The sequence below is a fragment of the Eurosta solidaginis genome, chromosome 2 (assembly GCF_040869045.1).
Source record: "Eurosta solidaginis isolate ZX-2024a chromosome 2, ASM4086904v1, whole genome shotgun sequence".
Lineage (NCBI taxonomy): Eukaryota > Metazoa > Arthropoda > Insecta > Diptera > Tephritidae > Eurosta > Eurosta solidaginis.
Genome location: NC_090320.1, coordinates 140,377,008 through 140,402,396, shown reverse-complemented (window position 1 = coordinate 140,402,396; position 25,389 = coordinate 140,377,008). Strand labels below are relative to the sequence as shown.

Genomic DNA, 25,389 nt, shown 5'->3' with positions numbered 1-25,389 from the left:
TACGATATGAATATCAAACTAAAGTTATTAATGAAGGTTTTGAAGGGGAGTGGCCCTTAGTTGTATATGTGAAGGCGTCAATAAACCTTTTTTCGTATTTGGTATTGAATTATGACATTTTTTAATTTTTCGAAATTTTCGATATCAAAAAAGTGGGCGTGGTCATAATCGGATTTCGCACATTTTTAACACCAAGATGAAGTGAGTTCAGATAAGTACGTGAACTAAGTTTAGTAAAGTTATATCGATTTTTGCTCAAGTTATCGTGTTAACGGCCGAGCGGATGGTCAGACGGTCGACTGTGTATAAAAACTGGGTGTGGCTTCAACCGATATCGCCGATTTTCACAGAAAACTGTTAGCGTCATAGAAGCTTTGCCCTTACCAAATTTCATAAGGACTGGTAAATTTTTGTTCGACTTATTGCATTAAAAGTATTCTAGTCAAATTAAATGAAAAAGGGTGGAGCAACGCCCATTTTGAAATTTTCTTTTATTTTTGTATTTTGTTGCACTATATCATTACTGGAGTTGAATGTTGACATAATTTACTTACACACTGTAAAGATGTTGAATTTTTTCTTAAAATTTGACTTAAAAAATTTTTTTTTAAAAAGTGGGCTAGTTTTTTTTTAAGCACACATATAGTAATAGGAGTAATGTTCGAGCAAAATTTGATCATGATATCTTCAACGACTGCCAATTACAACTTGCAAAACTTTGAAATTACCTTCTTTTAAAAGCGGGCGGTGCCACGCCCTTTGTCAAAAATTTTACTAATTTTCTATTTTGCGTCATAAGGTCAACCCACCTACCAAGTTTCATCGCTTTATCCGACTTGGGTAATGAATTATCGCCCTTTTTCGATTTTCGAAATTTTCGATATCGAAAAAGTGGGCGTGGCTATAGTCCGATATCGTTCATTTTAAATAGCGATCTGAGATGAGTGCCAGGTTCCTGGGCCAAATTTCATCAAGATATCTCAAGATTTACTCTGGTTATCGTGTTAACGGACAGACGGACTGACGGAAATGGCCCAATCAAAGTTTTTTTCGATACTGATGATTTTGTTATATATAAGTCTATATCTATATCGATTCCTTTATACCTGTACAACCAACCGTTATCCAATCGAAGTTAATATACTCTGTGAGCTCTGCTCAACTGAGTATAAAAAGAGAGGACTGTAGACTTATGACGGCTATTCTGACAAGATTTTGACTGTCAACTGTCGTGCGCGCACGTATTAATTTTCGCTCCGCTTTCTATAGTAATTTTCACTATGCATCAAACAATATTTTGCTTGGACTGTTCTAATCGCATTAAAGTCGGTACCTGTGTTACCTGAAAATTATGTGACTCTAAGTTTCATAATTATTGTGTTAAAGTTGAATTCGATGATTCTTCTTAAGTATTTATTATTTGCAAAAACATTTTTTATCTGCAATAACTGTTTAAACATCTCAGTGAATCTCTTTGCTATGATATCAAATTTAACTAAAGAAATTAACTCTCTAAAGAGTAAATTCGACGATTTTTCGCACAATAACAAAAACTGTAACTAACTCGACTCAGTGCAATCCACCTGAAAAGTCTACCAACATTTCATACAATATAGGCTCTCAGAGAAGTGTTGCTATAAAATTAAATGGTGCTGAGTTGGCCACTGAGTCGGCTGATAACACAAACAATCAAATCTCATCACCTTTGGGTGCTAGTCAAGCTAGCTCTGCCACTGCGGTGAACAATGTTGGCGCCGATACTCGAGTGCTACTTTGTTGACCTCTTCTGCTGCTGCTCAAGCTGTTGTTTCTCCTGCTGTTTCTGAAGCTGATATTCAAGCAGGCGATGCTTTTTTCGATTCTTCTGCTGCTGTTGAAAATGTTAGTCGCCGTGTTGCTGAGTATTCAAAACAAACAACATCACATAACAAGAAACATGTCAAAGCTAAGCATATTTTAACTAGGAGTAATTCCACGTCAATTGAACTTCCTGTTTTCATCAAAAATAAGAAGGAGTGGCTGCATTTATCGGCATTTAAACCTTCAGTTACTGGTGATAATGTTATTGATTTTGTAGTAAATAAATTTGAGATTCCTAGATATCATCTTAATTGTTCTTTGCTTGTCAAAAAATACGCCTCTCTTGAGAATTTGCGTAGTGTTAATTTTAAGTTAGGTGTCCCTGAGGATTATCTGAGTAAACTCTTAGATGAGAGTATGTGGCGGGCGGGAATATTAATTCGTTTACGACAACAAGAATAGCTGTCGTTATATTATATCAGATAATGTTATAAAGATAAATAACTACTCTTCATTCTGTGCGGTGAATAAATTAGATATATATTTCCAAAAGATCACTGGCATGCGTACAAAAAGTAAGGACATTCTAGCAACGTCACGGTGTGAGTTTGATGCCTTTGTACTTGTGGAAACATGGCTTAATAATACATTTTTTGATAGTGAATTTTTTGATCCACTTTTGTTTGAGACTTATCGTATGGATCGTGATTCCGATAAGACGGGCTTATTCAGAGGTGGTGGTATTTTAATAGCGATAAGACGCACTTTGCGTTCTTCTATGATTAAACCTTTTAATAATGATTCCTTACTGGATCAATTATGTGTTTGCATTTTTGGCGATTTTGGTAAAGTATTTTTCTGTGTTTCATATATTCCACCTAATAGTGATGAATCTTTATATAATTCACATGTAGATAATATTGTTAACATCTGCGAAAGGAATTAAGAAAGCCATTTCTGTAGTCTGGGTGATTTTAACCTTAAAAAAATTATTTGGTCTAACTTCTTAGACAAAAATATACTCACTCCTACCAATATTAATTATTCTCATGAGATCAATTTTCTTGATAGCTTATTTAGTGTCAATCTGATCCAAATTAATTATCTGCCTAACCGGCTGAATAATATTTTAGATCTTGTCTTTGTTGACGAGAACCTAAGTTTGAATTTAGATGAGTGTGAATTTCCACTCTGTAACTCGGACATGCACCATATTCCTCTCTCAATAACTCTCTTGTCTCTTCAATTCGAAATCAGTCTCTGAATGTTATGATATTTTTCTTATTAATGTTTTAGAAGTAGTTTGCAACATCGTACCCGTACGCCCCGCCCGTATACACAAACTCCCCTGGTATACAAAAAAACTTAAAAAGGCTTCAAAATAAGCGAAACAGATATTTTGACTTGCACAAATTTACTGGTAACTGTAATTTTAAAGATGAGTATTGTAGACTTTCAAGGGAGTTTAATGCTTTTGATAAACAGTTATACAATCAATACATCGCTCGGTATGAAGTTGAACTTAAATCCAACCCAAAATCTTTTTGGAATATCATACCTTCAAAAAAAGGTTCCACAAACATTCCCACCTGTGTGACTTTCGATGATAAGTATTCTCAGTGTTTATCCGATACCGCTAATTTATTTGCCGATTTTTTTAGTTAAAATTTTGTCCATGACAGTGGAAGTGCCTCAAATACCAGTTGTTCTCCAAGTTCTCTTGACCTTGGAACATTGGCGGTATCTAAGCTTGATATTATGAACAGCATTTCTTCTTTACAGCCCTCAACAAAAACAGATTTGGATGGTTTTTCCCCATTTTTACTAAAAAAGTGCATTCGGTACCGTATCGTTTCCATTCAACTTTTCTTTCTTGGTTAAACTCTTACTTGTTTAATCGAGTCTCATATGTTGAAATTAGTTATACTAAATCGTACTCTTACATTGCCATTTCTGGTGTGCCTAAGGGTAGCATTCTTGGCCCTTTGCTATTTCTACTTTTTATTAATGATAATAAACTTGTTTTAGTACTTCAAAAATCTTACTATGTGCGGATGATTTAAAATTTTTTAATGAAATCACCTGCTTGTCAGATACATTATCATTGCAAAGCGATCTAAATAAGCTATCTGATTGGAGTGTGAGAAATAAACTGTCGCTCAACACAAAGAAATGCTTCCAAATGACTTTTGCCAAAATTGTAAATCCAATTGTCACTACTTACACTATTTCTAACACCCCCCTATCTAATGTACATGAGTATCGGGATTTAGGTGAAGTTTTTGACTCAGGCTTCACCTTTGTCAATCACATCAATCATATTGTACCTAAGGCAAATTCTAACTTGGGCTTCTTGTGTCGTTATGTGCGCGATTTGAATGATCCATACACTAGAAAATCACTTTATAATTGCATAGTAAGATCTAAGTTAGAGTATGCCTCAGCAATCTGGAACCCTATTTATGCTTTACACTCCGACAGGATCCAAACAATTCAACGCCGATTTACCCGGTTTTCTCTGCAACCTCTTCATTTTGTTGAGCCATTCCCATCGTATGAGGCCCGTTGCCTATTAATTAACCTTAAATCGCTTAAGCCGAGGCGAATAATGAACTCTCTCATGTTTGTTTATGATATAATTTCTGGCATGATATATTGTCCTAACCTTCTCGATCACATTGTCTTTAATGTGCCCAAAGGGTCCTACGTACTCAAGTTCCGTTTCACGTTAAAACGCTTAGATCTAACTATTTATTGTACGCACCCATTACAAGGTCGCTTGAAGAATTCAATCGAATTTTCATAACTCTCAATCTAGATTTTGCTCATTCCAGATCCATATTTTTGGCTAATTTGCAATCAAATTATTTTTAAGTGTTATTAAGTAAATTTTGTATTTCTAGTCTGTAAGCTTTTGTAACCATTTACTGAAAATGATAAATAAATAAATAAATAAAAGACAGTACCTTTTAGCATCACATGCTTTTTAGTATGGCCTAGTCATCGATATTAGATGTAGGAAGTGTGGGGCGGAGGAGGAAAAGATCGTGCACGTTCCCACACTTTTGGACTTAGCCCACACTTATTAGGAGTGATACTGTTATCAGATTTAGAAGCAGCTAGAGGCATAGATCCAAGAAACTTTTGATTATTGCCAAGAGGATGGAGTTATTTTATAATATAGGTCCGGGTTAATTTGGTAACTAAACAAACTTCTGGTACCACTATTGACTAAACTGTGGACTCATTCAGTTTATGTGACACTATGAACTCATTCAGTATATGTGGGGTAAATATATAATGTTCGGTTTCAGCCGAACTTCGAATTCTTTACTTGCTCAATTTTTAATTTCCTCCTGGTATTGTAGAAAATCATCCACACCGAAGATCCCTGGTTCACGCCCCGGGTGAAGCAACATCAGAATTTTAGAAACGACTTTTTTCAATTAGAAGACAATTTTTCTATGCGGGGTCGCCCCTCGGCAGTGTTTGACAAGCATTACGAGCGTATTTCTGCCATGAAAAGCTCTCAGTGAAAACCCATCTGTCTTGCAAATGCCGTTCGAAGTCGGCATAAAATAAAATAATTTAAAAAAATGTTTAAGTTAAACGGTTTTATTGACAACAATACTTACATGAAGTAATAATAATACTAAAAGCTAGAAAATAATTAGGTTGGCCTTGGTACTAGTCACCACACTCCTCATCAATCTAGGGCGTTGATCAGACAATTAAATAAAAGCGTGCGGCGCGTAAATTTCTATTGATAGTATTATATAAGACCAACTGAACCCTAATCACATTTTTAGATGCTTGCGGGCCCAGGCTAGCTCGTCGTCTTGGGCGGGGTATTGCACCACCGACCTCACCCGCAGCCACATGAACAAAAAGAGGGTTCATACCTGCATGTGTATAGAAAGGAGAGAAAAAGCTGAAAAAGATAGAAATAAACGTGAGGGGCAAAGTTATAGAGGGGAAAGCATAAGGGGCAGAAAAAGATGAAGGCCTGTCCTGTCAGGTGGAGTCTTCCCTCCCTCTGCAGTGCAACTTGCATCGCACCGTGGGCACTGTGCTGACTCCTATCTACTTTCAGTGCCCCCAAACTTGACATAAGTCCGCCCGTCCGTCAACAAGTGATTTCCCTATGTTCACCTTCACCTTACCTGGCCACTCACAAGCGCAGCACCAACACCAAATATTGCCAGCCTAGCCCTGCATAATGAATGTATTAAAATTTCATCCAAACATAATTCTTATAATTTATTTACAAAACTTTTGGTTTTCAAATTACCAACTAACACCCTACTACCAGTTCAATAATTTCCTAAAGATACAAATTCAAATAAAATAAAATAAAATACAATAAAATAAAATAAGAGGGCGAACAAAAAAAATAAAAATCAAGGACCCTAATCCCTGACCTACCGCAACCGCTCAAGTAAACATAAGATCAAATACGTACAAAGCAAAAGTAGGTCTTCAAAGCAAAAGAATTTATATGTTTATGAAAACAAAAGGTATGTATGTAAGTGCAAATGTACGTTTGCTACGTTTTTCATGCATGTACATATGTTCGTTGCAATCTGTTTTTATTTTTTCTGATTTGCTAATTCCTGTTCTATTTTTGCAAGAGCAGGAATCTGTGCTAACACATGTACATACAACTAAAGGGGTGTATGTATTTTGGTAAATTTTAATGTTTCACTCAAAACACTCACCAAGTTAGTCTTCTTATCCAACGGCGCCGCTGCAGTTGAGTAGCTGAAACAAAAAACTCAAACATACATATGTACATATGACCACGCTCAAACACTGATCAAGATCGATCGCTTACGATCTTGGATGTGAGCGTGTTAATAGTAATAAAGTTATAGCCGTGCTGACAATATAAAAAAAAAGTGGGTAAAAAAAATTCGAAAGAAAAAAAATATGAAAACATTTCAAACGATTTTTTCAGGTGCTTAAAAGCAAGCTCTTGAGGCTAAATGTGCGGAAGCCAGGGCTAAGTTTGCCGGAAGCGTTCCGGCAAATAAGTATGTATGTGCGATCTGTGCAAACCAAATTAATAAAATAAGTTCAAAATTGCATAATTTCGACTTAGTCCGAAAAAAGCATGTGCGGAAGTGGAACTATGGGCAGAGCACACCGATAAAAATCGGCGTACTCAGAACATAGTATCTAACCGCCAAAAAGCGAATATAAGGAATCAAAAATAGATGAATATAAATAAATGTCAGAAGAAAAGGAAAAGTGTAAGTGAAAAATTACTCAACAAAAATTTAAAAAGTAAAGTTGAATTATTTAACAAAAAATTACTTAGAAAAATTTTCAATTTAGAAACCACAAAAAAAAAAAAAGCTGGAAGCCCTTCGCTTTCTTCAAACCTTTTTCCCACGAAAATCTACATCCAAAAAGGAACATACATATGGATAGATACATACATATATAAAAAAATACGGCGGAACCATCTAGCTACAGGCCCATTTGCCTGATCGACTCCGCCGGTAAGGTTCTTGAGCGAGTCCTCTGTAATCGACTCGAAAAAGAAATTGAAGATGTGGGTGGTATTTCCGATAACCAGTTTGGGTTTAGGAAAGGAAGATCCACCATCTAAGCTGTGAACATGGCGAAGGAAGTGGCCCAAGAAGCCATAAGTGGCACCCGATGGCTCGAAGGCTCTAAGGAATATTGCCTCATCGTTACTTTAGATGTAAAAAATGCCTTCAACACTGCAAATTGGGCAAAAATTCTAGACACGCTGGAGCAGATAGGCATATCCTTTTACCTGCGTAGGATCATACGCAGCTACTTTGAAGGTAGAGTGCTGGAATATGAAACGGCTGCTGGAGTAGAAAAGCTTCACGTCACAGGCGGTGTTCCTCAAGGCTCCGTGCTCGGTCCACTGCTTTGGAATATTATGTACGACGGAGTATTTCGACTCAAGGTACCCAATGGGGTGAAAATTATCGGCTTCGCGGACGATATCGCATTGGTAATCACCGCCAAGCACCTAGGCGAAATATGCGCAAATCTAATACAAGCATAGCGATGGTTCAATCGTGGCTTACGAAAAATGGACTGCAGCTGGCGGAACAAAAAACAGAGGCTGTACTCATATCAAGTAGGAAAAGGGTGGAGCAAGTCACTATAAGAATCGGCCGCCATGACATCGACACGCTGCCTGCAATAAAATACTTGGGGGTTGTGATAGACAGGAGGTTGTCATTCAAATCCCACTTAGAGTATGCCAATGGAAAGGTAGCAAAAACCGTAGCAGCATTATCTAGGATAATGATAAATGCAAGAGGACCAAAGCAACGATGGTGTCAACTTCTGGCTGGCGTTGTAAAAAGCCAAATATTTTACGGGGATCCTGTTTGGCATCAGGCCACGGAGTATAAATCATACTTCCGCGGGGTAAAGTCGACTTACCGCCTGTGTGCACTACGCGTCTGTAGCGCCTTTAAAACTGTCTCTGACGACGCAGCACTAATCATCGCAGGAATGTGTCCTATAGACATATTAGCAAAAGAAGCAGCGACGATTTATCGGGATCAAAGCTCAAGTAACGGAGCACGAGAGCGAAGCGTGCAGAACTGGCAGCTCAGGTGGAATGCCTCAACAAATGGTCGTTGGACACACCGATGTATCCCAGATATTAACATATGGATATCTAGAAAGCACGGCGAGGTGGATTTCTACCTCACACAGTTTCTGAGTGGTCACGGATGCTTTAAGGAATATTTGCACCGATTCAATCACGAGCCTAACAACATATGCGATCACTGCGGCGGCGATACAGTAGAAGATGTTTACCATGTATTTTTCGAGTGTCCTAGGTTCTATAGCTCGAGATGCAAACTGTGCAGAATATTTGGAGAGGATTACACTCCTGAAACAATTGTTGGATGCATGCTACAAAGCAAGGTAAAATGATCAGCGGCGTGCGATGTAATAGCGGAAATAATGAAGTGTCTACGAAGTCTTGAAAGGCTACGGCGCAGCAGCGAACATTGAACAGTCGAGTTGTGTGGGTGGATAACAAATTGCTAAGGTGGAGGGGATCGAGCTGAGCACGTATTGAATGCAAGGCCTCCGTACAATTAGCGGCGTGAGAATGATAACATAAGAAAATACCGTAATATATGTAGGTAAATGTAATAGCAAACCAGGCGACGGATTGGAGACAAGGCCTCTTCAACCGTTCGAATATTGCCCCAGGTGAAGGAATAAAGCACGGATTGGAGACACGGCCTCTTCAACCGTGCGACCAAAAGCAGTCAACATACACGCAACAACAAACCTACGGATTGGAGACAAGGCCTCTCCAACCGTAGAAACAACGAGTATGAGGGTAAACGTCTCACATGCAATCAGAGTTTATACTCGGATTGGAGAGAAGACCTCTCCAACCGGTGGAAGTACGAGGAAAGCCCCGTTACGTATTGTGGAAAAAAAAAAAAAAATTTCTATTTATACATATATAATTTATTCACACATATATACATATGTAAAAAACAAAACCCTACAATACAAGTAGTCGAACGCACAAGCATGCCACAAGCACTATATGCACAGTGTTTAAGGTAGGCTTGCAAATATTCGTAGAAGTGGTATGCGTCAAGCACATTCAGGTAGTAAGCAGGGCGTGTCAGTCCCAGCGTTAACCATACCGCGGCACTATCTAAGTACAGCAACGTGACCCCGACAGACGTAGAGCTTAGTGCTCAACCTACCTCCCGACGGAATACTTGACGGTAGTACCGGGGGGTAAATGGTACTCAGACGGTAGGAGGTTTAGTGCGGTTAAAGTCCCACACTGACTATGAGGCTTTCGATGCTTCCTCCTCGTAAAACAAAAAAAAAAAAAAAAAAAAATACATATATAAAAAGGTATGCGCTAAATACAAAAGTGTCACTTGTTACAAACGACAGAAAAGAAATTTTGAAATTAAATTTTGGTGATTATTTCTGCTGCTGCCGTGGTGGTGTGTTTCGTTGTGAAATGATGTTGTTGTTGGCCTCTGGAGGCTGACCGAGCTGATAAAAATTTATTATGTTGAGTAGGAATGAAGATGGAGTTGTTGTGGTTGTAGTTGTTGTGGCGATATATCGCCGATACAATAAAAAATTGTATTGTTGCTGCTGCCTGAGTCACAGGTGGTAATTGTATTTTCCAGTGGTAAAAAGGTGTCGTAATTATTGTTGGTTTTGCACAGCCGATGAAGAAAATATATGACGTTAGGCTAGACTTTGTGTGCCATCGGTGAAAAAAATTATGTGTAGTTATTGAATGCGTTGGGTGCCGTCCAAGAAAGCCAATGAGTGTTGCTGTAGTAGGCGTGCCATGCCGTCAGTTTAAAAGGTGATATAGTTTTTGTTGAGCGGTATGCCGCCGGAAAGCCAATGTGTGTATTTGTTGTATGCGATGTGTGTCATCTGAAAGCAAAATTATGTGGTGTTGTTGTAGGCGTGGTGTGCCGTCGAAAAATAAATGTGTATAGTTGTTGTCGATGCAGTGAGCCGTCTAAGAACGCAAATTTGTGTAGTTGTTGTGGATGCGGTGTGCCGTCGGCACGCTGTGCCCAGTGTATCTTTGCGTTGGCGAGGTGGCCTCTATCCTTGGTTTCCCGGGCAGGTTTTCTGATCCTCGTCTGGTTCTTGTAAGGGTACGCGCGTTAACTTGCGGCGCGCACAACAACCTTTTTTTCGATTTAAATCCGCGCACTTCACTTGTAATTTGGCACTTTTTTTTCTTTCGGTTTAAGTCGCGCACTTTGCTTTACTCTGGCACTTGCACTGGGCACTGATAGAATAAAACTTTCGCCCGTTGGCTGATTTTCCCCCTTCTTATAGCCACCGCCGTGGTAAAGAACGTTACCCAGAAACGGAAAATTCCTACCTATACAAGCTAAACCTTCTTTTCGGCTTTCCCATATTTTCCACCGATACGTTCATACAGTCCTGCACTCATACATTTACACGCTTACCGCTCCACAAAACGAACACCTACACAGATACATTTGGTTCGTGCCTTGACCGCTCACACTGATACATTCACATGTTCATAGCCTTGTACGAATACACATCAACATACATTATACAGAACAAAACAAACACATAGGTACATGGCATTCGTCAATGCTGTTAGGCTGTTAGCAACATAGTGACTGCTGCTAAAAACCTGATGCCAACGAGCAAAATCTCAGTTTCGCTGCAACATTGTGTCTACTGTAGGTACAATGTTGAATGTTGTCAATACGTGATGTCATTAGATTAGTGGCAACATTGCGGCTAGGGCACGGAATTGGACACAAACCACATAAACACATAGATACATATACACGCTGCCACTCATTCAAGCCAGTATGGAGACAGGCTGTCGTTGCATATCATCGCTTCACATGTATCAAAATAAAATACATTTTTCTTTATTCCTCCTACATTTGAGTTATTTTGCACCGTTTTACATATAAGATCCGTTTTGTGCCCGTCGGTGTTTAAATGCTGATTTAGCTGAGATTTCCGAGTACACATTAGCTTTAAAAACAAACACCTTAAATATAGGCTTAAAATATCTTTTTAAAACAAGCTTGACAAGATTCAGTATCGGCGTCCAGAGCTAAATTTCGGTCTTTAATAATTTCAACCCAATTTCTGAGCTTCAGCGGCCGCCGTGGTGTGATGGTAGCGTGCTCCGCCTACCACACCGAAGATCCTGGGTTCACGCCCCGGGAAAAGCAACATCGACAAGTTTTTTCAATTAGAAGAAAATTTTTCTAAGCGGGGTCGACGCAAATTGGAAGAGAAGCTCGGCCCTAAATTACTTCGGAGGTTATTGCGCCTTATATTTTTTTTTTATTTCTGAGGTTTATGCAAATTCTTTTCTTCGCTTTTCCAAAAGCAAATGCAGAAAAAAAGTGTTTAGACTATTAAGAAGTACTGAATGGCAAATTAATAAGTAATAATTGATATTTCATAGAATGCTTCTTTATATAAAAACAAAATAATATCCCAAAGTTTTATTAATTTAAGCAAATATGCAATTTATATGCAAATATTCAAGTAATATGCAATATGCAACATATGCAGAAATAAATGTGCGGATTTGGAGCTCTCTATTAACAACATACATTTTTCTTTTTTTCTTTACAAATGTGAACATCCGCAGTCTACTGACAAGACATAATATTAAATATTATGTTTTTAGCGTAAGAATAATTTAGCTGCTTTTTCAAAATTCTCAGCCGTAACCTATTTATATTCACAAACGTGTGTTGTTGTTGTAGCGATAAGGACACTCCCGAAGACCTTGGGGAGTCTTATCGATGTTAATGGTCCTTTGCCGGATGCAGATCCGGTACGTTTCGGTACCAAGCCCGACCATCTCGGGAACGATTTGTTATGACCACATGCCACCTTCTAGACCATACCGCCCTCCCACCCCCTAGATCCATGAGGAGTTCGGGGTCGCTGTTAATGAAACAGGATTCGCCAGGTGAGGTTGACAATTGGGTTTGGAGAAGCTATATATTGCGCTGGCAACTTGCGTACACAACCCCTTGAATCTGGTATTTTAGTCGCCTCTTATGACAGGCATACCTATCGCGGTTATATTCTAACCCCTAACCCGCTGGTGGTTCCACAAAAGTGTGGCTAATGTACGCATACGTACCAAAATAAAAATCGTTATTGAGCTCAGTTAATTATACTTTAAAATAACATTTTGTAAATGTAAATAATTGTATCCGAAGACTGAAATGAAATACAGAAACTTCAACCATTTTAAACATAAAAATGTGATTTTATTAAGAAATAAAAGAAAAAGAATAATGAAAAATAAAATTTGAACAGATTTTTAATTTTTATATGAGTTCGTTCTAATATTACATCTCTTATAGAGAGGTACCTATCGTTCTCAATGTTTTCAGTTGACTTAGGTACATAGTGGATAAGTGACTTGTAGAGTATGATTTTGGTTTAACGAGAGAATACTTTACTTTTCAATTGCCTACCTTGTCCAAAGTAGCATTTATTGGCCAGAGTGATTCTTCGCTTGATTTCAGAGCTGATTTTGTTGCTAATGTTAATACAGGTTCCCAAATAAACGACATCTTTTACTATTTCGAAATTATGGCTGCCAACATTAGCGTGGCTGCCAAGGTGCATATGCGCTGACTCCTTTTGTCCTCATTTAACATATTTACCGCTTCTTTTTCCAGCTTTCTGCAGCTAGTATAATTTTCTCCAGCATCTTCGATATCTACATATCGAAGAATTATATTTATAAGAAATATTTGATACATAAAAATGTGGCGGGGGTATATTCTCATTACGCCCATTTTAATTGAAATATCACTCATGGTCAGAATAAGTTGTGCACCAAATCTCATTACGATTCCTTTATTTAAATGAAAGTTATTGCAAAGTAATTAGACATGAAGCCTCTTTCTCACTTTTTATGTTTAAAATGTGATTTTATTAAGAAATAAAAGAAAAAGAATGATGAAAAATAAAATTTTTCAATGCCTGAAGCAAACTCCTCTCGTTAGATTTTTGGTAGCGGTTTTGCAATTCTATTTGGTAGATTTATTTCCTGTGTTCGCTTCCGTAACGTCGTTCTACAGCAGCTTCATAGTCGTTCCGCTCTCCTTCGGGAATCGTCTGTAGGATTTCGGCTGCTGGCCCCTTCAATGCTACGAATAGTGCAGCACCTTTATCTTCAGCATTCCGGTTGTTTACTGTTGCAGTCTTCTTAAACTGAATCTTAAACACCTGGAAAGGAACAGAACCGCCAAAGGATGGTGTTTTTACCTTTTTATTGCTCGCTGAAATTGCTGGGTGATTTAGTTGCAACTCATGTATACGACCTCTCAATGTTTCAATCTCGGCATTGATTTTGCCCTCGAGGAGCTACGTCCTTCTTGTTCTTCCATTTGCGCATAGATCTGTTCCGAAATTTACGCAGAAATTTCGGATATTCGTGCCTCTTTTGCTTTAATCTTGGATGTTATACGGTTCTGCTGCGATTCCAGTTGGGATGCTATATTTGTGAATATTTGTGATGACATTTCTGTCATGCGTGTTTCCTGGGTTTCAATTTTTGTCGATATCTGTGATAACAAAGCTAATATCGCATTAGTCTCGCCGCTGGCGACGGGACTCGGACTTCCGTTCTTCCCTTCCAATTTTGTTAATGTCTCGTCCCCATCAGGATGAAAGACATACTCGTCCACATTAATTCCTTCCGACTCAATAACCTCTCGTAGCCGTGCTTGAAATTTTATCTTAATGCCGGTTGTATTCAATCCACGGTTCTCCAACTCCTTTTTCAGTAGCTGGATCTTTAATTCACTTAACTTGGCCATGCCCAAGTTGTACTCGCAATCTTCGGAATTTATTCAACAATTGATCTTCCGACACCAATTTTAACGAATTTAGGGAAATTCCAAACCTTCTGCTAACGTTCGAATCGCTAGGCTGTTGGATAAATAACTCCAATATTCTGTATTGCAAAATGGTCTTTATTAGACTACTTTGAGAGCACTTCACAATAACACTTATACTTCACAAGCAATAGCGTGCTTAAATCAAACTGATTACTGACTACTCAGCTTGCGCTGCTTTTATACTTTCCGTTGCTTCATTCGCATATTTCTACTAAGGTCTAGACGTTTCGCCTTCTAGAACTGCTGTATCTCCTGCTTGGTAATTGAGCTATATATATGCGTGTGTACGCGTGAGCAACTAACTTCGGCTCATGACTACATGTGTGTGCATTCTTCACCTTTTATGTACGTATGTAAATGGATTAAATTCATGTATTCATGTACACAAGAGTGGCAGCTTGCTTTATTGTTGTTGTGCCTTTATTTATTTAGTAGCAGCTCAGTTGTGCTAATATTCGTCACACTATTTACCATCTGAAATATGTTTTAATTTCAAGTTCAGTTTTGCTTATTAGACAAGTTTTTGTAGTTTTGTGCTAATGACCGCGACACAAGGATAATGGTAGTATCAATTTATAAAAACATCATTTTCCAAAATTACTAATATTTTTTTTTTTTAATGCTAAATAAAAGTCTAGAAAAGATTGAAATAAAAGCAAATATAAAGATGTGGGTTGAACAGCGCTACTATATAAATTAATTAGTACGTTATATTTTGTTAATAAAAGAGTCAAATTCTCAAAACCGATGAAGCCTATTTTTCAAATAATATTTCTTTGTCCATGACAAGGCGAACAGTGAACTTTTTTATTTCCACATCAAACACATGCTTGACCTTTAAACCCAAGTGATAGAAATGAAGTAATTTTCAGTTCGGAGGACCTTATTTGGGGTTCGCAATATATTAAATAAAAAATGGGCGTAATAGCTTCATACGCGCCTTCTTAATTAAAAAACTATCTACTCTTTCTCTTTTGTTTCCGGGAAGGGGTTCAGGGACCGACCTATTCCAGAAAATCTAGTATATGATGCCATTTGTTAGAGATTTGGTAAAGGGGTACCTCTTTGTCGAACTTAATATTTTTGTAACTTATGTATATTTCGGACCCGGTGTGGGAGAGGAAAGAAAATGCAAATGAGAAGCGGAGGTAAAAATTAAGAAAGTGGAAGGGAAGATGGGAAAAGTTGGTGTGGGAGTGGAACTGGGAGTGGGAATGAGTTCGGGAGTGGAAGAAAGATAAACGGAAGAAGGGATGGCCAAGAATAAGAAGTAAAATGGATGAGTAGAGTAAAAAAAATGGGATAGAGAATGAAGAGGGGGAACGAGGCTGCTTGTTCAGATTTTATGCACTTTTAAAATTTCATCAGATTATTGTTCAGCTCCAATCATGAAAGGTACGATGACTTCGGCACAACCGAAAACAGTCCCGTCCTTACTTGCTGTTATGTGTTTTTGGCTCATTATATTTGTTTAATGCACTAGTGTTGCCTTAAAAGAGCTTGAATAAAATATTTTTGATTGTTAAAAATTAATTGACCGGCAAACTGTGGAAAAAAATTAATAATACAAAAGCAAGATCTAGCTGTTTTAGTAGATTTAAAAAATATATGCCTACCCAAATTTTCTCCAATGCATAAATAATCAAATAATACTGGCGCACACTAAACCTTTTTTCGCAATAAAACCCAATATACACTATATGCTGGTTACTCACCGTATATTCTATTTCTTTATCATTAAAGTCAAACAGAACAAGTAGCACTCCATCTTTTCCGGGAAAATAGTCATTTTTATATAATGACTTAGTTTCCATTTTGAAGTAAGAAGATTGCACTCTCACAGATCCATTGAACTGTACATCTAATTCAGATACCCTGTGATATGCTAAAAAATGTATAGCATATTTTGCTAGATCGAATTCTTCCCGTTCATCTGTTAAAGAAGTACTGATTGCCACTAAATGGTCTAGATTTTTTGAGTACTCTAATAACACATTCACTTTTATTAGCTCTCTTATACCGCGATAATAACTTCCTTTCAAGGTTATATCCTTCTCTAAGAGATGATGTCCCAAAGTGAATATAAACGTTTGATTATCCACATCAGTTTGTCCTAATGATTCTGTTCGCCATAAGAGACATGTTTGCAGCGAGTTTTTGTCTCGGTCGACAGCACCGGATAGTCCAAATGACATATTTAGGTTAAATTCATTCAATGTGGTAAAGTAAAAGCCATCGACAGAGAACTTTCGCTTCGGATATGACAATTCTGCCTCGAAATTATGAAACTCGTTGTTTTTCTGAAATTTAATTACAGTTGTGAAAAGTTATGTTATATCACTAGAAACTTTATAGTACCATGTTATTCTTTCCAACTACTATGTTATACCCTACCCATGCTGCTTCGGACAACTCCAATTTACCGCGATGGTGTATTGTATTTTTATCAGACTTTTTGTCCTTTGTTGTGAAAATTATAGTACGATTCGAAAAAATAACTAATAATTTAATATCTTTTTTGGTTTTTGAAGCAATTACAGTTGTTTCCACTGTCAAGTTGAATTTATTTGGATTATCCAAGTCGAATATTTCTATACGCTTCATGCTAGAATATTCACATTTATCTCGAAAATAAGAACTGTTAACAAAATGTAGGCCAATAGGTTTAATAACGTTTTCAATCGTAATATCAGTGACTCTGCTTAAACTAGATGAGTTATATTCTTTACTCTGATACGTACCATTAACCACAGCCTTTTTATTGTAAAATACTTTGAACTCGCCTTTACCCATCTCCGAGTTCTCTTTGAGATTATATATAATATCAGCGTAATGACGTGTATTTACTGGCACTTGTACTTCAATAGTTCCCTCTAAAGTATGGTCCAACTTATCACTTGTGTAGTTTTTATGAAGTCTAATAAAAGAAAAATCTGATGCCCAGTCTAGTCGGCAAAATCGATAGCTGTACCCTCTGAAAAAGAAATTTCAGATTATTTGTTTTCTTTTCAATACCGGCAAAAATTCTGACACAAAAAGTTCATGATACTAATTTTCCATACAAATAAATATTATAATAATATGAGGTGGGTTTTGTCTAACGATGAGGTAACGCTCAGTCAATCCAGAGTCGAGTAAGGTCCCACAAACCCCAACTGAATAAAAGCACAGTATTTATGTGATACGAACACGCACACACGGCTGTAGGTGTTAGGAGGACAGAAACTTTCCGTTCCAAGATGGATCGTGGGGGGGAGGAGAGCGGCCTAACGGTAGTTGTAGCAGAGGAGGAATCGGCAGAGCGGTTGAACGGTGGCAGGGCAACGGACGGATTTGTACGGCGGTATGGAAGCCGTGGCGGGGTCAGCACGGCAGCTGAACGGCGGCTGAACGGCGGTAGAATAGCGGACGGATTAGTACGGCGGTATGGAAGCGGGGCGGTGTCAGCACGACGGCTGAATGGCGGTAGAGTAGAGGACGGTTAACGGTCATCGTAGCAGCGGTGGTATCAGCACGGCGAGAGAATAGGCAGCGGGGCGTGCATGCTTGCATTAACCAGGCTTTTTTAGGCAGTCGGGAGGTCGGGATTTTTGCTCCTATCGAACCACCCCAGTGTAGGTTAGGTTGAACTGGCCGTTCAATAAAGACCTCACAAAGACTGAAAGTGTCCATATTGTTACCAGAATTTGTTTCACGACCAAACGGAAGAACCCCAATCAGGTGCCAGGACATATGTTATAGAATAACTCCGTCCTCTTGACAAATAATAACAGTTTCCTAGGACCCAGCTGAATTGCTGCCTCAAGATCTGGCAACTCTCCCGCCCCTAATAGCTAGAGCCTTGACCTGGCGAACGCAGGACATGAGCACAGAACGTGCTCAGCCGTTTTTTTTTGCAGCTCACACTTCTTATACTTGCTGTTACTGACGAGGGCTAACTTATAAGCATGTGACGCCAGAAGGCAGTGTCCAGTCAGTATGCCAATCGTGAGCTTTAGTTCTTCTCTCTTTAGAGATATGAGCCACTTTGTGAGTCTAATATCGTAGGTTTTGCACAAGACCTTAAAGATTTTGCAGCCCCGCGCACACCCTCTCAAGTTTTTTAGTATACGTACTTTTTTTTGTGGCTGTCCACCAAACAAGAACCCCATAGTAAAGTATGGGTTTGATAATTGCCGTAAATACCCAATGAAAGAGTTTGGGTGGTAGGCCCCACGTGCATCCTAGCATCCTCTTGCATGCATAGAGTGCCGCGGAAGCTTTCTTCGCGACAACTTACTGTCTAGTATGACTCCCAGATACGTTGTGCTAAATTTTTTTTGCAGGGTTATCTCTCCAAGCTTATTTTTGGTCCAATTAGGGACCTTATACTTCCTAGTAAATAATAATAGATCGGGTTTTTCCACGTTGGCGGTTAACCTGACTCCAGATGACCAGGCATATACATCCCAAAGTACCCGATCCATCAGAGAGCTGAGTCTTGTTAGGCTTCTTCCCCTTATGATGAGAGAAACGTCCTCAGCATATGCGGTTAATTTGACTGGTCATCCGTCGAACCGCCTAAGCAATTGGTTTATAACAAGCGTTCACAGCATTGGTGATAAAACCCAACCCTGTGACGTTCCTCTGTTTACAGATTTCATTGCATCGCACAGACCACATTGCGATGTGATCATTCTGCAACTTAACGTGGAGCTGATCCAATTTGCTAAAGCTGGATGAACTTCAATCGAGTTGAGACTGTCCATGATTGCTCTTTTCAACACATTGTTGAAAGCTCCGGCAATGTCCAGAAAAAGACCTAGGGCATATTCCTGGTGTTCCAAGGCCTTCTCTATATTCATAACCACCATATGCAATGCAAAATCGACTGACTTGCCTTTGGTGTAAGCATGCTGTGCTGAAGAGAACAATTCCTCGTTCATTACACTCAGTTGAGCAGAGCTCACAGAGTATATTAACTTTGATTGGATAACGGTTGGTTGTACAGGTATAAAGGAATCGAGATAGATATAGACTTCCATATATCAAAATCATCAGTATCGAAAAAAAATTCGATTGAGCCATGTCCGTCCGTCCGTCCGTCCGTCCGTCTGTCCGTTAACACGATAACTTGAGTAACTTTTGAGGTATCTTGATAAAATTAGGTATGTAGGTTCCTGGGCACTCATCTCAGATAGCTATTTAAAATGAACGATATCGGACAATAACCACGCCCACTTTTTCGATATCGAAAATTTCGAAAAATCGAAAAAGTGCGATAATTCATTACCAAATATGGATTAACCGATGAAACTTGGTAGGTGCGTTGAACTTATGACGCAGAATAGAAAACTAGTAAAATTTTGGACAATGGGCGTGGCACCGCCCACTTTTAAAAAAGGTAATTTAGAGGTTTTGCAAGCTGTAATTTGGCAGTCGTTGAAGATATCATGATGAAATTTGGCAGGAACGTTACCCTTATTACTATATGTCTGCTTAATAAAAATTAGCAAAATCGGAGAACGACCACGCCCACTTTTTAAAATTTTTTTTTTTTAATTCAAATTTTAAAAGAAAAGTTAATATCTTTACAGTATATAAGTAAATTATGTCAACATTCAACTCCAGCAATGATATGGTGCAACAACATACAAAAATAAAAGAAAATTTCAAAATGGGCGAGGCTCCGCCCTTTTTCATTTAATTTGTCTAGGATACTTTTAATGCCATAAGTCGAACAAAAATTTACCAATCCTTGAGAAATTTGGTAGAGGCTTAGATTCTAGGACGATAACTGTTTTCTGTGAAAAAGGGCGAAATCGGTTGAAGCCACGCCCAGTTTTTATACACAGTCGACCATCTGTCCTTCCGCTCGGCCGTTAACACGATAACTTGAGCAAAAATCGATATATCTTTACTAAACTCAGTTCACGTACTTATCTGAACTCACTTTGTATTGGTGTAAAAAATGGCCGAAATCCGACTATGACCACGCCCACTTTTTTGATATCGAAAATTACGAAAACTGAAAAAATGCCATAATTATATACCAAAGACGAAAAAAGGGATGAAACATGGTAATTGTATTGGTCTATTGACGCAAAATATAACTCTAGAAAAAAACTTGGTAAAATGGGTGCTACACCTACCATATTAAGTAGAAGAAAATGAAAAAGTTTTGCAGGGCGAAATCAAAAGCCCTTGGAATCTTGGAAGGAATACTGTTCGTGGTATTACATATATAAATAAATTAGCGGTACCCGACAGATGATGTTCTGTATCACCCTGGTCCACATTTTGGTCAATATCTCGAAAACGCCTTCACATATACAACTAAGGGCCACTCCCTTTTAAAACCCTCATTAATACCTTTAATTTGATACCCATATCGTACAAACACATTCTAGAGTCACCCCTGGTCCACGTTTATGGCGATATCTCGAAAAGGCGTCCACATATAGAACTAAGGCCCACACCTTTTTAAAATACTCATTAGCTCCTTTCATTTGATACCCATATCGTACAAACAAATTCTAGAGTCACCCCTGGTCCCCTTTGTGGCGATATCTCGAAAAGGCGTCCACCTATAGAACTAAGGCCCACGCCCTTTTAAAATACTCATTAACACCTTTCATTTGATACCCATATCGTACAAACAAATTCTAGAGTCACCCCTGGTCCACCTTTATGGCGATATCTCGAAAAGGCGTCCACCTATAGAACTAAGGCCCACGCCCTTTTAAAATACTCATTAACACCTTTCATTTGATACCCATATCGTACAAACAAATTCTAGAGTCACCCCTGGTCCACCTTTATGGCGATATTTCGAAAAGGCGTCCACCTATAGAACTAAGGCCCTCGCCCTTTTATAATACTCATTAACACCTTTCATTTGATACCCATATCGTACAAACAAATTCTAGAGTCACCCCTAGTCCACCTTTATGGCGATATCTCGAAAAAGCGTCCACCTATAGAACTAAGGCCCACTCCCTTTTAAAACACTTATTAACACATTTCGTTTGATACCCATATTGTGCAAACGCATTCTAGAGTCAACCCTGGTCCACTTTTATAACGATATTACGAAAAGGCGTCCACCTATAGAACTAAGGCCCACTCCCTTTCAAAATACTCATTAACACCTTTCAATTGATACCCATATAGCACAAACAAATTCTAGAGTCACCCCTGGTCCACCTTTATGGCGATATCTCGAAAAGGTGTCCACATATAGAACTAAGGCCCACGCCCTCTTAAAATACTCATTAACACCTTTCATTTGATACTCATATGTACAAACAAATTCTAGAGTCACCCCTGGTCCATCTTTATGGCGATATCTCGAAACGGCGTCCATCTATAGATCTTAGGCCCACGCCCTTTTAGAATACTCATTAATACCTTTCATTTGATACCCATATCGTACAAAATAAATTCTAGAGTCACCCCTGGTCCACCTTTATGGCGATATCTCGAAAAGGCGTCCCCTATAGAACTTAGGCCCACTCCCTTTTAAAATTATCATTAACACATTTCATTTGATACCCATATCGTACAAACAAATTCTAGAATCAAGCCAGGTCCACTTTATGGCGATATCCCTAAATGGCGTCCATCTATAGAACTATGGCCCACTTCCTCTTAAAATACGCTTTAGTACCTTTGATTTGATACACATGTCATACAAACAAATTCCAGGGTTACCCTAGGTTCTTTTTACAACATGGTGATTTTCCCTTACTTTGTCTCCACAGCTCTCAACTGAGTATGTAATGTTCGGTTACACCCGAACTTAGCCTTCCTTACTTGTTTTTGATTTAATATACACATCTATTAAACTCTCTAGGGTTTTGAGTAGAAAAGATGTCAAACTAATAGGCCTGTAGTCTTTCGGTTGCAGAGTACTGGCTTTTCACGCTTTCGGTATGAATATTACTCGTGCCGTTCTCCAAGATTGCGGGACGTAGTTCAGTTGTATGCAACCCCCAAAGATTATTCTTAGCCATTCTGTAATCGTTCCACCGGCCATCTGCAGCATAGCAGGGAGTATCCCATCTGGACCCGGCGATTTGAACATAGCAAACGTTTTTATTGCCCATTCAATTTTGGTCTTTGTCACCAATCCTGGTACCTCTCACTCCGTATTAGGACTGTAGATGTGGTTACATAACTCTTCCGCATCGTCTCCTGGTGGGAAGTGTGTGTTAAGTAGCGCCTCAAGGGACTCTTCACTACTGTGTGACCATTCCCCGTCGTCGTTTATCAGTCCTTGGACTGCATCTCCTTTAGATATCACTTTCCTCAGTCTCGCGGTTTCGCTGGAGCATTCTATGTGCACAGAAATTCTTCCATGAAACCTGCTTTGACCTGTTGACTTCACGTTATAGATCCTAAACAGTCTCTGTATTCGTCCCAGTACTACTCGCGTTCCGCAACTTTTGCTAGCTTAAAAATCATTTTTACCTGCCCTCTAAGAAGACTCAGCTGCTTACCCCATCATGGTGGTGGGATTTTGAGGGTGATATATGCATGGTCTGAGAATGATGGCCTTTCAAGGACCCTGCATTCATATCCCGATAAATCATATTCAGAACTCAATGTGATATCAAGCACATTGCTTGACGTAGGACCAGCATATGTAGACACGATACCCCTGTTGGCCACCTGTAGACTAGTCTATAGTATGTAACAAAAAAAAAAAATTTAAAAAAAAAAGTTTAAGTTAAACGGTTTTATTGAAATCAATACTTTCATGAAGTAATAATAATACTAAAAGCTTGAAAATAATTAGGTCGGTCCTAGGTACTAGTCATCACACTCCTTATCCATCTAGGGCGTTGATCAGACAATTAAATAAAAGCGTGAGGCGCGTGAAATTTCTAAAAATGTGAGGCGTAGCTTAACCTGATTAAGTTCATTTGGTTTTACTTATGACTACCAATACAAATTTGACGCGTCCAACGCTTTTATTTATTTGTCTGATCAACGCCCTAGTACCTATGACCTACTTAATTATTTTCTAGCTTTTAGTATTATTATTACTTCATGTAAGTATTGTTTTCAATAAAACAGTTTAACTAAACATTTTTTTTTTTAATTACTTTATTTTCAAGTTTTTAGTCCTTATTTAATTGCCTATTATTTCTCATTCCATTTAGGTTATTTAGTGACTCATTATTACAAGGACTCTTTCCTGACAATTTGTTACGATCTAAGTCCTCAATACATAATCCTTCCAAAGACTTTACTCGACTCTGCGCCATGTATGCTTGTCCCTTTCCAACTCCAAAATATTTTGATGTCACTTCTACCGGTATGTATGTAATATTTGTTCCAAATATGACCCAAATCGGACATCGTAGGTCGCTTTCTATTCATGTATGTATTATGTGTTCCAAATATGGACCAAATCGGACCAAAAATACGATTTTTGTGAATATCTCGATGCTTGCGCCACCTAGCGGTGACTTTTTCATAGGTCGTTTTCTATTCTTGTAAGTATTATGTGTTCCAAACATGAGCCAAATCGGACCACAAATACGATTTTTGTGAATATTTCGATCCTTGCGCCACCTAGCGGCGATTTTTTTTCATAAGTCGCCTTTTATTCTTGCATGTATTATGTGTTCAAAATATGAGTCAAATCAGACCACAAATACAATTTTTGTGAATATCTCGATCCTTGCGCCACCTAGCCGCGATTTTTTTCATAGGTCGCTTTCTATTCTTGTATGCATTATGTGTTCCAAATATGAGCCAATCCGGCCACAAATACGATTTTTGTGAATATCTCGATCCATGCGCCACCTAGCGGCGATTTTTTTTCATAGGTCCCTTTCTATTCTTGTATGTATTATGTGTTCCAAATATGAGACAAATCGGACCACAAATACGATTTTTGCGAATATCTCGATCCTTTTTCGATTTTTTTCTTATTATTGCATTGTCATCGGGTTCTGAACTATATTCCAAGTTTCAAGATTATAGCTTATCGGGAAGTTACTTAAATTTCAATTACAAAATTCGTTCACAACGGCCGTGCGGCCTGCCTGTCAAGTCAAGCTAAATAAAACCGTTTAAAAAGGGACTCACCTCTATCATTAATATGGTCCCCTCCCCATAAGCTGCGATGCGCATTCACATCCGCGCCTATATCAAGCCGTCCTCTGCACCCTTCTTGATCCACCTGCCTTTTGAACTCCTCTGGTGGGGCTTCCACGTCATCGGCCATGTAGCAAGATGCCTGGATAAGGGAAGGTTCTTTCTTTCCCTCTATTGCGACTGCCGCTAGGTCTTCGGTGCTGAATTTAGATAGCATGCACGAGTATATATGTTTCCTTAGCATCTCTGCAGCTCTAACCCTGTTTTCCGTCTTTGCTTAATAAACGCTGAATCCTCGAGCGCTGAGTCCAGAAACCTTTCCTCCAGATGAAAGTATTAGCGCCAAATCAAACGAACCCTCCTTAAGAGTCAGGAGGAGCTCGATCAATGCCACTTTACTGTTGGAGGTTTATTTGTAAGACTCGCAGCGCCATTGAGCTGTTTGTCTCCCTCCAAATTATCCGCCACTGCGCTCACGCGATTCATTTTTTCCGCTGTTTTGCGAGTCTTGAGGTCCGTTTCTCCCTCCCTGTTCGAAGAGTCTTTGTTTTACTAGCAGCATCATCGAGCTGTTTGTCCACTTACAATACCTCCGCCTCTACGCTTATACCCTTGTGATTTTCTGCTACTTCCGGGCCCTCGTGGTCCTTTTCCACCTTTCCTGCTTTTAGCATGTTTTAGTTTTTCTTAAGGTTTTCAGCGTTATTGGTTTTCTCGTGCACCTCTCCCACTGCGCCTATGCACCCATCATTAGTAGCTACTTTCAGGTTATCGAGGTCGTTTTCCCTCCCCTGCTTTTAGAGTACTGGGGTTATTGTCCTGAGGACTCCTCTTTTTAAGGCGCATAAATATACTACCTGCCCCCAGGACATTTTCCCAAGCTGTGAGTGCAACAGATCCTCCGATTCCTTATTAATTTGGAGGATGTAGTACTGTCCCCCCTCCACGGGTGGGGATAGATTAGGTTAAGTCAGGTTGCAAGGGCTGAGCTGAACACTATGGTAATAGCTCGCTACCTAGGCCGACAATGGGTCCATTTTAATACCCTATA

At 38.9% G+C, this 25,389-nt stretch overlaps 1 protein-coding gene across 1 annotated transcript in view; it reads right to left on the bottom strand.

Annotated features, from left to right (window-relative positions):
- Apoltp (Apolipoprotein lipid transfer particle) overlaps positions 1–25,389 on the bottom strand; it is a 2,338,027-nt gene that overhangs the window by 805,781 nt on the left and 1,506,857 nt on the right. The window contains exons 16-17 of the mRNA XM_067766285.1: positions 16,608–17,223; positions 15,965–16,549 (exon numbers count right to left, since the gene is read on the bottom strand). Of these exons, the coding sequence (XP_067622386.1) occupies positions 15,965–16,549; positions 16,608–17,223 (1,201 nt within the window). The remainder of the gene's footprint in view (positions 1–15,964; positions 16,550–16,607; positions 17,224–25,389) is intronic.